The sequence below is a fragment of the Lepeophtheirus salmonis genome, chromosome 14, assembly GCF_016086655.4.
Source record: "Lepeophtheirus salmonis chromosome 14, UVic_Lsal_1.4, whole genome shotgun sequence".
Taxonomy (NCBI): domain Eukaryota; kingdom Metazoa; phylum Arthropoda; class Copepoda; order Siphonostomatoida; family Caligidae; genus Lepeophtheirus; species Lepeophtheirus salmonis.
In genome coordinates, this window is record NC_052144.2 from 22,773,793 (window position 1) to 22,785,644 (window position 11,852).

The window sequence follows — 11,852 nt, forward strand, 5'->3', positions numbered from 1 at the left end:
TTAAACTTATACTTCCAATAAAATAATTTTAAAGTTAGCCTACCGGTTAGCGAGATATGGCCCATTTTTAAATCTTAACTATCTAATCAATTCTTCAAGCGCAGTTATTGCCAAAGGTATTTGACGAAAAGTTTCCTGCATAAATACGACTTCTTCTTTTAAGGAATTATTATTAATTACTTCTTGTGCTCTTCTGGTTGCTCCCAAATCTTTATCAAGACTGTTTAAATATTCTCTGAAGACGTCAAAGTGATGTTAGTAGTACTTCACTGCTTTTAACCAAGTTCCCTATCTTGTTATAATTGGTGATGGAGGGAGGGGAATTTCGTACGAAGCAGTTAATACTCTTTCTTCTTCCAGAATTCAAAAACATCTTCTTCATATTGGAAATAAGTTCGTTCGCTAGAGGAAACTTTTGTTGAACCATATCTGCAAATCTATGTAATCTATGAGCAATACATGTAATGTGAATCAATTCCGGGATTTTTTTCTCTCGAAGATCTTCCCCTGCTTTGAAACAATACGAAGCAGAATCAGTGATGAAAACTTGAAGTCTACACGGGACAAAATCTTCTCCCAATAACTTATAAACTGAGCTTATGACGACGTTCTTTACATTGTTTGCAATCTCAATATCAATCAACTCAATAAGATAAGGTCTCCCACAGAAAATTCCCTCCAAAGGGTCAATCAAAATTGCCATCATTGACCTTCCTTGATGATCTCTTGTCTCATTTAGTGCAAAAAAAATATCCTTTTCTTCCACTTCTTCTTTTATTCTATTAAAAACTCCTTGACATACTTCCCCAACCAAGTTGTTAACAACCCATCGACCTGGAGAAGTTTTTCCAGTATATTTTTCAATACACTGGAGAAATTGAGATGTCCCAGAACATTTAAAGGGATGTTACACGACACAAATAACTTTGCTACGTCCAAATTGAATGATGAAGCGTTTAATTATCGTCTTCTTGAATCTTGTGTTTCTTGAAGACTTTTAAGTTGTTGATGTGATAGGAGGCTTTGGAGTGAGGATTACTTGCCATAAATAACGAAATGGGCACGAAAAACTGCAAAAACGGTTAGATATACTTTTATTTTCAAAATCATAATTCCACACATCAGTACCTTCGTTATTAGAAACCCGCGAAAAAAGGCGAGTTTTCTTCGGCATGATGATCATGAACGTGAGAGTGCAGTCAGGGGAAGTTGCCTTGCTGATGATTGGTCCAATACTGAGGATAATTTGTTTAGACGATGCAAGGGTACCAACGTATTTTATTCCTTTTTTATATAATCTATTTCAACCAATCAAATTCGTTCTTTTTCAACAATTCCAACAACTCTGATAGGTTATCACCAATATAATACATATTATGAATTATGATAAAAGAAAAATAAACAAACACGACAATGGATAAAAGTGCTAATTAGAGTCCTTCTCTAGCTAAAGAGTGGTCAAGGGAAAAATAAACAATTAAATCAAAAGACAAGGAAGACTGTGTTCCTACAAGGTGACTATTTAAAGGTGAGGCAGCAAGGAAATTCTGCGCTTGTGTTTTGTTTATTACCATAGAAGAAGGAAAATTTAATGACGTCACTGTTGAGGCACATAGTACTCTGTCTTATATAATTGTAAAGTAATAATTTTAAAATCCAGACTTAATTCATTGTAAGGCAACACAAATTAATTGAATAGATATAATTAAAATTCATTTATATTACCAAATGGTAAACTTAGGACCACGCCAAAAAGTATAAAAAGCAAAAAAATTAACTTATATTGGTATTAATATCTATAAAAGTAAATCCTTTCCAATAATTTTTTGATTGTTAAGAAACTTGACCATATCCTTGCTTGATACTTTATAGAATAATAAAATCAATTTATGAACTATTTATTTGTTAGGACTAACATTAATTTGGATATTCATAATAATGTACTATCTTTATGTAAGCTTATATTAATATGCTTTATGTATATTATCTAATTTGCTATTTTATTACATAATATAAGTGTGGCGAATAAAAGAAATGCAATAAGTAAAAATTATAGCATACATATTTTTTACATACATACATGAATAATAACTATTAATTTGTAAATTGACCAATCTGTCTAAGTTTTCTCAGGTTAGCACTTGCGTTCTTCAGCTTGAGCTTTTTATTAAGGTTATTTACTCTAATTCTTGTTCTTGTTTTCACAAAGGATATGATGACTTGTTTAGACCAGGTAGGATATAATTTAAATAGATGATTATGCAGCCTTTCAAATACGATTGGGTTTTTGTCAATTGCGTCTTCATGGTTACAATGAAAAGCATTTAAATGTTTTTCCAGACAATGACAAAATTTTAAAACCACACACGAGGGGGATTGTAAGGCTTCCCTTAAAGACCAATAACAACCGAAGTCAAATTTATTTTTCCATAGATTTGGATAAAATAAAAAAAATTCCCAAAAATCCTGAAATATAAGCCAGACCCTGATCTGAACAATCATTGGAAATTTGAGATGATTCTTCTGTATCTCCTGTAATTACTTTTTCGGCTTCAAAAAGTCCAGAATCTTTTACAGTTTCACAAGCTCTTTCTTTTCACGAGTTTCCTTGCGAATATTTCTGGAGGATTTGGGTTCATCTGAACTGGGAGAAGTAAAGGGAATATGGAGTGAGCGTACTGCATCACTTTTTAATTTCTTCCTGGCCTTTATGTCAAGAAGCTCAGCCTGGAGATTCCGCTCAAAATCATTGAATGTAAAATGCCTATCACAAATCTTAGCATTCTTAATAGTAATTGGATCTTTTCTCCTTTAGACTGAGATCCAACAACGCCAGAGCATCAAATTTTTCTGAGTAAATGCAAAATACTGGGCATCCTTGGATTGAGACAACATGGCATGACACAAACACGCTATGAACCTCGAATTGATGCCATTTTTGTTCAACATATCCAAATTAGTGCACCTTACTTCAATGAAATTATGAATTTAAGGAAGAATATTATTGACTGAGGAAGAGAAAGGGCGGAGTGAAGCGGAAAAATCTCGACTTTTCCGACTTGTTCGGTTAATTAGACCTTCGAAGGGCAACGGAAACAGATGGAAGGTCTCATTGTGTGGAAGGGCATACTTAAATAAAGAAAAGAATTTATACTATAATAAATTAAAAACATAGAGTATATTAATAAATTAAAAACATTGAGTATATTAATAAATTTTAAAAAAACTTGGAATATATTAATAAATTTTAAAAAAAAACTTGGAATATAATAATAGATTAAAAACTTAGTATATTAATAAATATTTAAACATTTAATAACTATCAAATTTAACAGTTAAAAAAATATGGGACTAACAAAAAATTAAACACAAATGAATGAACATCTAACAAAAAAGAGCAATCACAAGAATATAAAACAAATGAACAAATAACACTAAAATTTATAGAAAACAATAAATAAAATCATATATATAACAGTCCAAATTTCCAATTTGTTTAATTTGCAATCCTTCCGAAAGAAAATGTTTTTGTTTTGATCCAAAGCTATCGAACAAGTCCAATTGGGTAATATTTCAGATATACTTCTTTTCCTTCTTGGGTGAAAGTAATGGGCATCATTGTGAGTAACATATGTAATGCTATCAAATCCACTAAGTCATGAAACAGAAAAAAAAGGTAGAGCATAAATGAACTTTAAAAAATATTTGAAAAATATGAAAGAATGTCGTCAAGAATTCTATAAAAATGACTAATATCTTTGAGACGCTTCCTCCACATAAACTTATTGAGAGATGTCTGGAATAGCTCTCTAGCTCCTAACCGTTTTAATATACCCTTGGGATTACTCCACAAAGACTCTATCGTCTGAGTATGCACTCCACTTAATGGATCAACAAAGTTCTACTTTTGCACTACAGTAAAGTGTGCCATATATAATTCATTCCCAAGGTTGCGATAGGCTACCCAATCGTCAGAAATGACAGTTGTTCACGGTAAAAAGTAAAAACTTATTCCAACAATTATGATCGATAAAATTATAACACAACATCATATAGGTTACAAAGAAATAATTAGGTTTGAACAGGGGACATAATTATAGACTGTAAACTAAGCGTCAATATGATAAAATTTGATTTGTTCATATCTTTTAAATAAGTAACTCAATTTAAATTACATTACTAATCATAGATGTGTTTATTTTTCAGTTATTGCTTATTTACTATCCTTGTATAGTTGTTAGGTATATAAATATACAGTAAAAGCTCCTATAATTATATAATCCTACCTGTAAACTAATTCCAACAATTATGACCGATAATATCATCACAAAATCAAATGATAATTAATGTAATATAATATTAAGACTTATTATTAGATAACAAATAATTAAGTTTAAATAAGAACCATGATTATAGACTGTAAACTAAGGATAAAAATACTTCAATTAGGCTTTGAATTAACTCTTATCCAAGTTCATCGATGTGCAAGAAGAAAAACGCCAGTACGAATTTGCACATTACGACTTCCGTGCAATGTATTCCTGAAATTAATTCTAATGTTATGATTCATGGTAGATATAAGAAAAAGTCGTAATGCCTTACATAATTAGATATGATATCCTCTGCCTCATCCCTCAAGCTAGGAACATGTTTTGCTTATGTTGACTTTGGTGGTCAAAGCAACAGTGGCGAAGATATACCAGCAAATGAATGCCTTATTGTGATGTTCGTTGGCCTAAACAGCTTTTGGAAATTACCTATTGCTTATATCTTAATCAAGGGAATTCCAGCATCAATTCTTGCAGGAATCATTCGTATTCGCATTTGAAGCTGGTGTTATGGATGGATACAACATCTCGGCATTAAATATTCTCGGCTGCAATCTTCAACCTAAGGTAAATAACTATTAATGAGTATGAAATTGCTTATATAAGTATGAGATTCCTTCTTTTAAATTAAAATTATTGAAGACATATGTACAACATTCCCTCATCCATGCAAAAATACAACCGTAGTTGCAATCTGCGATCCTCCTCATATGGCCAAAAACGTTAAAAATCTGTTTGCAGATTACAAAATCATTATATGGCCCAATAAAGGTGTTATTAGATGGTATTATCTTGAAGAACTCCATGAAATTAAGTCCAAACATGATTTTAGCCTTGGTAATAAGCCAATGGGACGCCATAATTCATTTAAAAATTGCAGAATGAGAGTAAAATTAGCTGTTCAGTTAATTTCAGACTCCGTCGCTAGATCATTGAAATGAGCTCATGAAAACAAAATTTATGGGTTTGAAAGTGAAGATGTTCCTGTTATGCCAGAATTTCTTGAATTGCACGATAAGATTTTTGATAGTATGAATAGTAGATGCAAGTACGGCTACAAATTATAAGCAGCACTGTCTCCAACCAATATAGTTCAAGCGGAGGAAATATTCAAAAAAAATCATTCATATTTATGAAGTTTTAACAAGAAGTGAAGGAATTAAAATAATTGCTTCTAGGCGACGCACTGTGCCATTAGGCTTAATTGCCTACATATATTCTCTAATGCATCTTGTGGAACTAATAAAGTCTGGTGAAATAAATATGCAATATATTTGTTCTCATAAACTTCCGTAAGACCATTTGGAACATCTCTTTGCTGCAATCAGACAAAGGAATGGATGGTGTTTCAATCCAAGATCGAAACAATTTAGGTAATATTTCAAATGTTTAGTGGTTTAATTTTGGTTCAGTGTTATGTTTTAATGTTAAATATTTAATTTTTATTAAATATATTTTTTTTAGAAAAATTCTCTGCCATACTATTAGAGGAATCATTCAAAATGTCAACGGTCAACTGGTATTCCACAAGATGAAAGTATCTTGTTAACTGTGGGCAATGTTATTGATGAACAACGTCAGATCATTGCAATAAACGATCAAAACGACTCTACAGACACGTTTTGAATTAAACTGCGGCAATGACGAAGTAAATTTTAAAACATCTCACTTAAGAGCTTCAGACTGCAGAATATGTAGCGCATCAATTTCATACATTGGAGGATATTATGTATATGTACTGCAAAAAAAAATTAAATGTATAATTTGCAAAAAAAAAATTAAATGTATAATTTGCAAAAAAAATTAAATGTATAATTTGCAAAAAAATATTAAATGTATAATTTGGAAAAGAGCATTATTTCATAATGAAGAAGATTCTTGTCCAGACTCATCTTTAATTTAATTTAAAAATTCTTAGATTGATAATCCGAATAGAGGACTTATACCGTCAGGCTCGATGTGTCAACTTCTTTTTCTGTGTGAAAAAATATTTTGTCAGCACATTGGCTCACTTGGCAGCATTAACATTCCATAAAAATTGTTAATAGAAGTCCTTACTAATATCAATATGTCAACCATCTTCGAAGGATTATCAAGACATGTCTTAGAAACGTCAGAAGGAATTGATAATCCTTATATGTTATATATCTTTTTCTACACATGAAAAAAGTATTGTCAGACATTCACATAATTTACAACAATAAAATTAAAAAAGATGGAAGTGCCCAAAATAGATGTAGGATTTTTCAAAATGTTTAGTTCCAAGATGGAGATAATGAATCAAAAGGTTTTAGATATCCTTGAGAATTTGTGTCCTTTACTTCAAACTGCCTAAATTTGAATTGCATCCCACCCCATAGGAGTATGAACCAGAAGAACGACGTTTTCATTCTTAGGATCCATTATGAGGACAGATACATTTAGATTTCGAACTGGAAAAAGGAGGAATATTGAATTCGCAAGTTCGTTTCCATACTGAACAAATGTACCACACCAATCAATATGTATAAATAATTATTTTGCGAGCTATAAAGAGATTTTTTTGAAATTTGATATGAATTTTTGGTCCAATGAGGAGTAAAACAAGTTTTTTCTTTAAATAAATAATTGTTTTATTAGTGACGTCAAAATTATTTGACTTCTATGTCTCTAAAAACTCAGAATATGAGTTCTTTTCAAAATTTTGTATCTCTATTTCTTTTAAATCCCCGAGTTCAAATAAGATTTCTATATAAGATAAGATATTCTATATTATAATTTATAATATTCCTATATTTATTATTATACGACAAACGTGAACAGCTGAAGGCAATGAAACAGCCTTGCAACCTCACATTTCTTTCTCTATGATCCTACCTTCCTTGCCTTGAGTGTCCACTCTTTGTCTAAAAGACTCTTGGGAAATACGGCGTAACCTCTCTAATATAAAAATACCCTATTTATTTTGTTGTCAGCTGTCGATTCCGTCTTCTCCCTTGATACGTCATGGCTATTTCATAATTTATTCTTCTCCAAAGAAATACACAAAGTAATAACTACGTCATATGCTCTGTTTCCAAAAGAACAGGAATACAATTTCTTGTTGATCCTCACCGTTTATAATATAAATATATATTGGCCATTTTATCATTTTTAAATTTGGTTTAATATTTCATGTGTTATCACTTAATCTTGAGAAGACAAAAATGCTAATTTTAGCTTTGTATTCTAAGTACAAGAGGAAAAAATTTGGTGTCAATTTTGTTTATTTCCGATTTAAAGTAATTAAAGTTCGACTAAAAAAAAGTATAGTATTAAACGAGAATTATTCGTCACAAGGAATTTATAAAAGTGAATAGCAAAATGTAAGTAGTGTGCAAGAGATAATTACTATTTCTTCGTACAAAAATGTTTAAAATGCCATATGACGAGTAAATCTCGTTAAACATTGTATTTTGTTGAATTTTGAACCTATTTCGAATCCAGGGTCGTTGCGACGGGGTAGGGGATTCTTGATTATTTAAATAGTAGCTTTAAAAAATATAGAAATGAAGGCCTTTTGAATGAATACTTTTTCCTGATATAGAACTTTTTAAGAAATAGATAAAACTATAACTTTCTAAAGCTAAAAACTAATATCCAATGAAAATAAAAAAACTGTAAAAGTCTCCGTATTTTATTTTTACTTATAATAATAAGATTGGAAATTAAATTATAATTTTCAAAAAGGACATTTATTTTTTTCCCAATGCCCAAAATTGAATAATACGAGACCTTGTCTCAGTTGTTATCCTTATCCAGTTTTGTATAAGGCTTCGTCCCCGTGCCATTTCACATAGGGCCCGCAAAGATTAAGGCCGGTCCAGAGTTTTGGAACAAATTTTTAATCATTATGGGTCTTTCATTCAAATTAGTAAGAATCTACCAACCTCTAAAGCCCAATCCATAAAATTATTTTGTTAAAACCTCAGTACCTCATTAATATTGGATTATATGACAATACCAAAAAAAAAACATGTCTATTTTTAAAAAAAAATAAGGAGTAAGTTTTAGGATAATCACCTCCAACAACAATAATGACGTTCTATAAATAAGATTTTGGATTTTAATCTGTTTCGAGGGATGTATTGAATATAGTTATTATCCCGACACCTGTCAATCAAATAATATAATGCTGCGCATATTTCGACAATTATTAATAGCCAAGGATAATTATAGGAATATCAAAATTTGTATTGCAGACTTTTAGACAAAAGGTGGGTAATGTTAAAAATTTACTAGTCCTTAATATCAGGTACGAGTTAACTCTAAACGCAAATGTATTATAGGACCTCTCATATCCAATGATTAAGATCCTATATTTCTAAAATCATACTTAATCAAAGTAATATGAAAAATATTTTCGTCTAACGAGGAGTCTTGACGTTACATGCAGCCAGATTTATAATACTGGAGTCTGGATTCGAACTTAACTCAGAAAAGGTGGACTCAAATACAGCTCTACTTTCAGCATGCATTATTGATAACACAAATGAAAAAGACTATAACAAATACAATTTATATTAATTAATTACAACTAATGAAAAAAATAAAATAGTATTAATTTATAATACAATAGTAACTCCAAGTAAATTTAAATAGCACATTTTGTTAATTTTTAAGTTCGTCTTGTTACGTTTTATTACGTTACCTCTTTGTCACATTTAATATCATCTTAAATTCGTCAAAAAGAAAGAAATATATGTTTTCATCAGACGAAAGATTATAAATAAAATCGTTTCGTTGAAGTACAGATTTTGCCTAGTCATAGTTGACGAAATTAAAACTGATGTAATTCATTGGGTATTCAAATAAAACCCGTATTATAGCATCCGGAGTAAACAGAGTATTGCTCTCACTGCACTGAATATCTTGAAGAAATAAATTGTTAATGAATTAGATATATCATCCTTTTGAAACTTGGAAATTAAAATTCGAGTGTAACTTTTTTCTTAAATATTGGAAATAGCTATTTCGTGATAATCTTTTTTTCCTAGTAACTTCAACTCAATGGACTCAAATTATTGAATTATGTCATAAATTAGATTCAGATTATCAAATTAACATTTAAATAGAATAAAGTAGACTTCTGAATTATGGAATATAGTTATTATAAGTAAAACTAAACATTCAGTCTTAATATTATAAATGTGGGTTTAACTAGTATAGCAAAACTACTTGGTAAAAGAATAATGATAGTGAAGAAAATGCCTGACTAAATTCTACCAATTAAGAACATTGATTTAACTATACGGACTATACGTTTGTATCTATGATGTTGAAAACTTCATTGCTCAAAAACAAAAATTTATGAAGATTATTTTTTTGTATTTTTGCAACTTGTCTCTATTCAAATTAATTCCAAATAAACACCTATTCTTTGATCCTAAAAATAAAAATGTATTTATACATACATTATTTTTTTTACCTGTTTTGACATAACTCCACTTCAATTAAACCCCCGTTAATCAGGATACATATATAAAGGGGTGAAATCTCTTAACTATCCATCAGTTTACCAACACTCCAACAACAGCAAAGATGGCCAAAGTATTAGGAATCTTCAATTTCTTTCTCTTATGTATTATAGTCTCAGCTAATGGAAAAGAAATTTTTTTTACGGGTACTCCCAAAATGAATCCAGGATTTAAAACCTCCTTTAGCAGTAATCCTTTCGATAGACATTTTGAATCCTTCATGCCAGCTCCTTCTTCGGTAAGTATTTCAACTGAAGAGAGTATTTTTTAAATGATTTATTTCTGTTTTTTTAACAGGCCTATGGACCTAAAGATCCCTATTCGAGCTACGGAAGAACTGTTTTGACACAAGTACGAATGCAAAGTGCCATAATGGCGGAAAAATATCTGCGGACATCAGAGGATACTCAATGTACAAAACAAAGCTTCTGTGATGTCGCCGCTCTTTCAAATGTTAACGAAAATGCTAAAGCCACATATAGCTCAGTGAAGTAAGTTTAATAATAATAGTAATTTACTTTTACGAGAAACTAATTGATTTTCTATATAATTTGTTTAGTGTCCTCACACAAATGCTCGACGAAGTATCGGGACAAGATAAGGAATTTCCTCACATCTCCAGTCTTGTAGCAGCCTATACCGTAGGTACAAAAACCAAGAATGGAACCATTTGTAAGTGGTTATTCGCATGCAACAAGCCTCAAGAAATAATTGAAGGAAGAGTCAACTGCAGAGCAACCTCAGCTCTTTGCCCTGGTATTGCTATATCCTGTGGACTCTGTGCCATAATTTCACCAGAAACTTGTGGAGTTGTTTGTCCTATCGCTGCTATATACTGCGGTACCTCTGGATACAGTTGCGCTAAAAAAGGTTCCAAGAAGCCCAAACCAGCAAAATCTGAGGTCGTACAAGTTGAGCCCGAGGATGAAGATGACGATGACGAAGAGGATGAAAATAAAGAGACATTTCAAACGATAATAGTAGAAAAAAAAGACGTTCCTTCACAAACGAATCGATTTCACTATTAAAAAATTAAAGCTTCCAGCCCAATTGGATGTGAAATAATCTCAATCTCAATCCCACTTCCAAAAACAAGAGCTTTCTACCATAATATAGCCTAAATAAAAAAATAAAATGTATACACTCAATAATTATATTCCGAAATAAATTCTATAAATATAAAAGTTCATAGTTATTAATGAATCAAAAGCAGGATGCCATAATTGAAGCAACTGAGTCAAAGTCAATCTTTTCCGTAATTTGTTTGGTTTTAATCATTTCCTCTTGATTGGAAACAATGACATAGCCCGAGTCTGACTGAGTCCAGCCATTCCTTTCAATCCATTTGTTAATGGAGGACTCGTCCACCAGCCCCAACAACTCTCCAATCGTTTCATCCCGTATCCGTTGATAAGTGATGGAAATAACATGGCAAACGAATCTACGAATGGAATCCTCAAACCCTGTGACAAGGCGAACAATATCTTGAATCACTTGAACTTGATTCCAAAATTCCTTGAATCGACATGTTTCTAGAAGTGAAGCCAATTTCTGAATGGTTATGATTTCAGGCTTCATCAGAGTCTCTTGACTCAGCAAGCATTTGCACAGAATAAAGTCGGAATGAGGGAGGTTTGTCAAGGCCTTTACCAGCACTTGGCACACGAACGTCAGCTGCAGGTTCTTAGGATTGGATTGATACAACTGTTGAGTCAAAAAGAAGAAAAACACCTCTTCAAAAAAGGATCTTTTAGAGCAGGAATCCAGAATATTACCTTGAGAAGAGTCAGATTCGCCTCCAAATCGTAGCCGTTCTCCTTGGATTGTACATCCACGTAGAACTCGAGGGAAGGGATGTTTTCAGGATTGTACCTATGAATTCCTTGAAGCATTTGACGCACTTTGGCACGATTAGCCTCCATTGTCGACATATTGGAGCAAAAACTTGGACAATCACTACTTCCACGCCGTGAAAACTATGTTATGCAGAGTTACAAGAAAGGAAAATTTTTCATAGGTAGAAGCAATT

The 11,852-nt window shown here is 31.5% G+C and overlaps 2 protein-coding genes and 3 long non-coding RNA genes across 6 annotated transcripts in view; 1 reads left to right on the forward strand and 4 right to left on the reverse strand.

The window, feature by feature from the left end:
• The window catches only part of LOC121129107 (uncharacterized), a 229,063-nt gene that overhangs the window by 22,183 nt on the left and 195,028 nt on the right, over nt 1–11,852 (reverse strand). The gene's annotated exons all lie outside the window — the stretch shown is intronic.
• LOC121129948 (uncharacterized) lies at nt 256–1,498 on the reverse strand. Its single transcript, XR_005868577.2, has 2 exons — nt 1,129–1,498; nt 256–1,070 (listed from the first exon to the last, which is right to left on the reverse strand). It is a non-coding gene; the product is annotated as an uncharacterized lncRNA (long non-coding RNA).
• On the reverse strand, nt 3,160–7,324 carry LOC121129672 (uncharacterized). 2 transcript variants are annotated; one of them, XR_005868472.2, is made up of 4 exons: nt 7,185–7,324; nt 4,603–4,890; nt 4,287–4,541; nt 3,160–3,651 (listed from the first exon to the last, which is right to left on the reverse strand). It is a non-coding gene; the product is annotated as an uncharacterized lncRNA (long non-coding RNA). The 2 variants fall into 2 exon arrangements; XR_005868471.2 differs by lacking the exon at nt 7,185–7,324 and having other exon boundaries at nt 4,441–4,541; nt 4,603–4,810.
• LOC121128933 (uncharacterized) lies at nt 8,869–11,007 on the forward strand. Its single transcript, XM_040724552.2, has 3 exons — nt 8,869–10,061; nt 10,121–10,314; nt 10,383–11,007. The coding sequence occupies exons 1-3, from the start codon at nt 9,888–9,890 to the stop codon at nt 10,849–10,851; spliced, it is 837 nt and encodes a 278-aa protein (XP_040580486.1). The 5' UTR covers nt 8,869–9,887; the 3' UTR covers nt 10,852–11,007.
• On the reverse strand, nt 10,963–11,754 carry eIF3k (eukaryotic translation initiation factor 3 subunit k). Its single transcript, XM_040724553.2, has 2 exons — nt 11,599–11,754; nt 10,963–11,527 (listed from the first exon to the last, which is right to left on the reverse strand). Exons 1-2 carry the CDS (start codon nt 11,752–11,754, stop codon nt 11,027–11,029), a joined length of 657 nt encoding a protein of 218 aa, XP_040580487.1. The 3' UTR covers nt 10,963–11,026.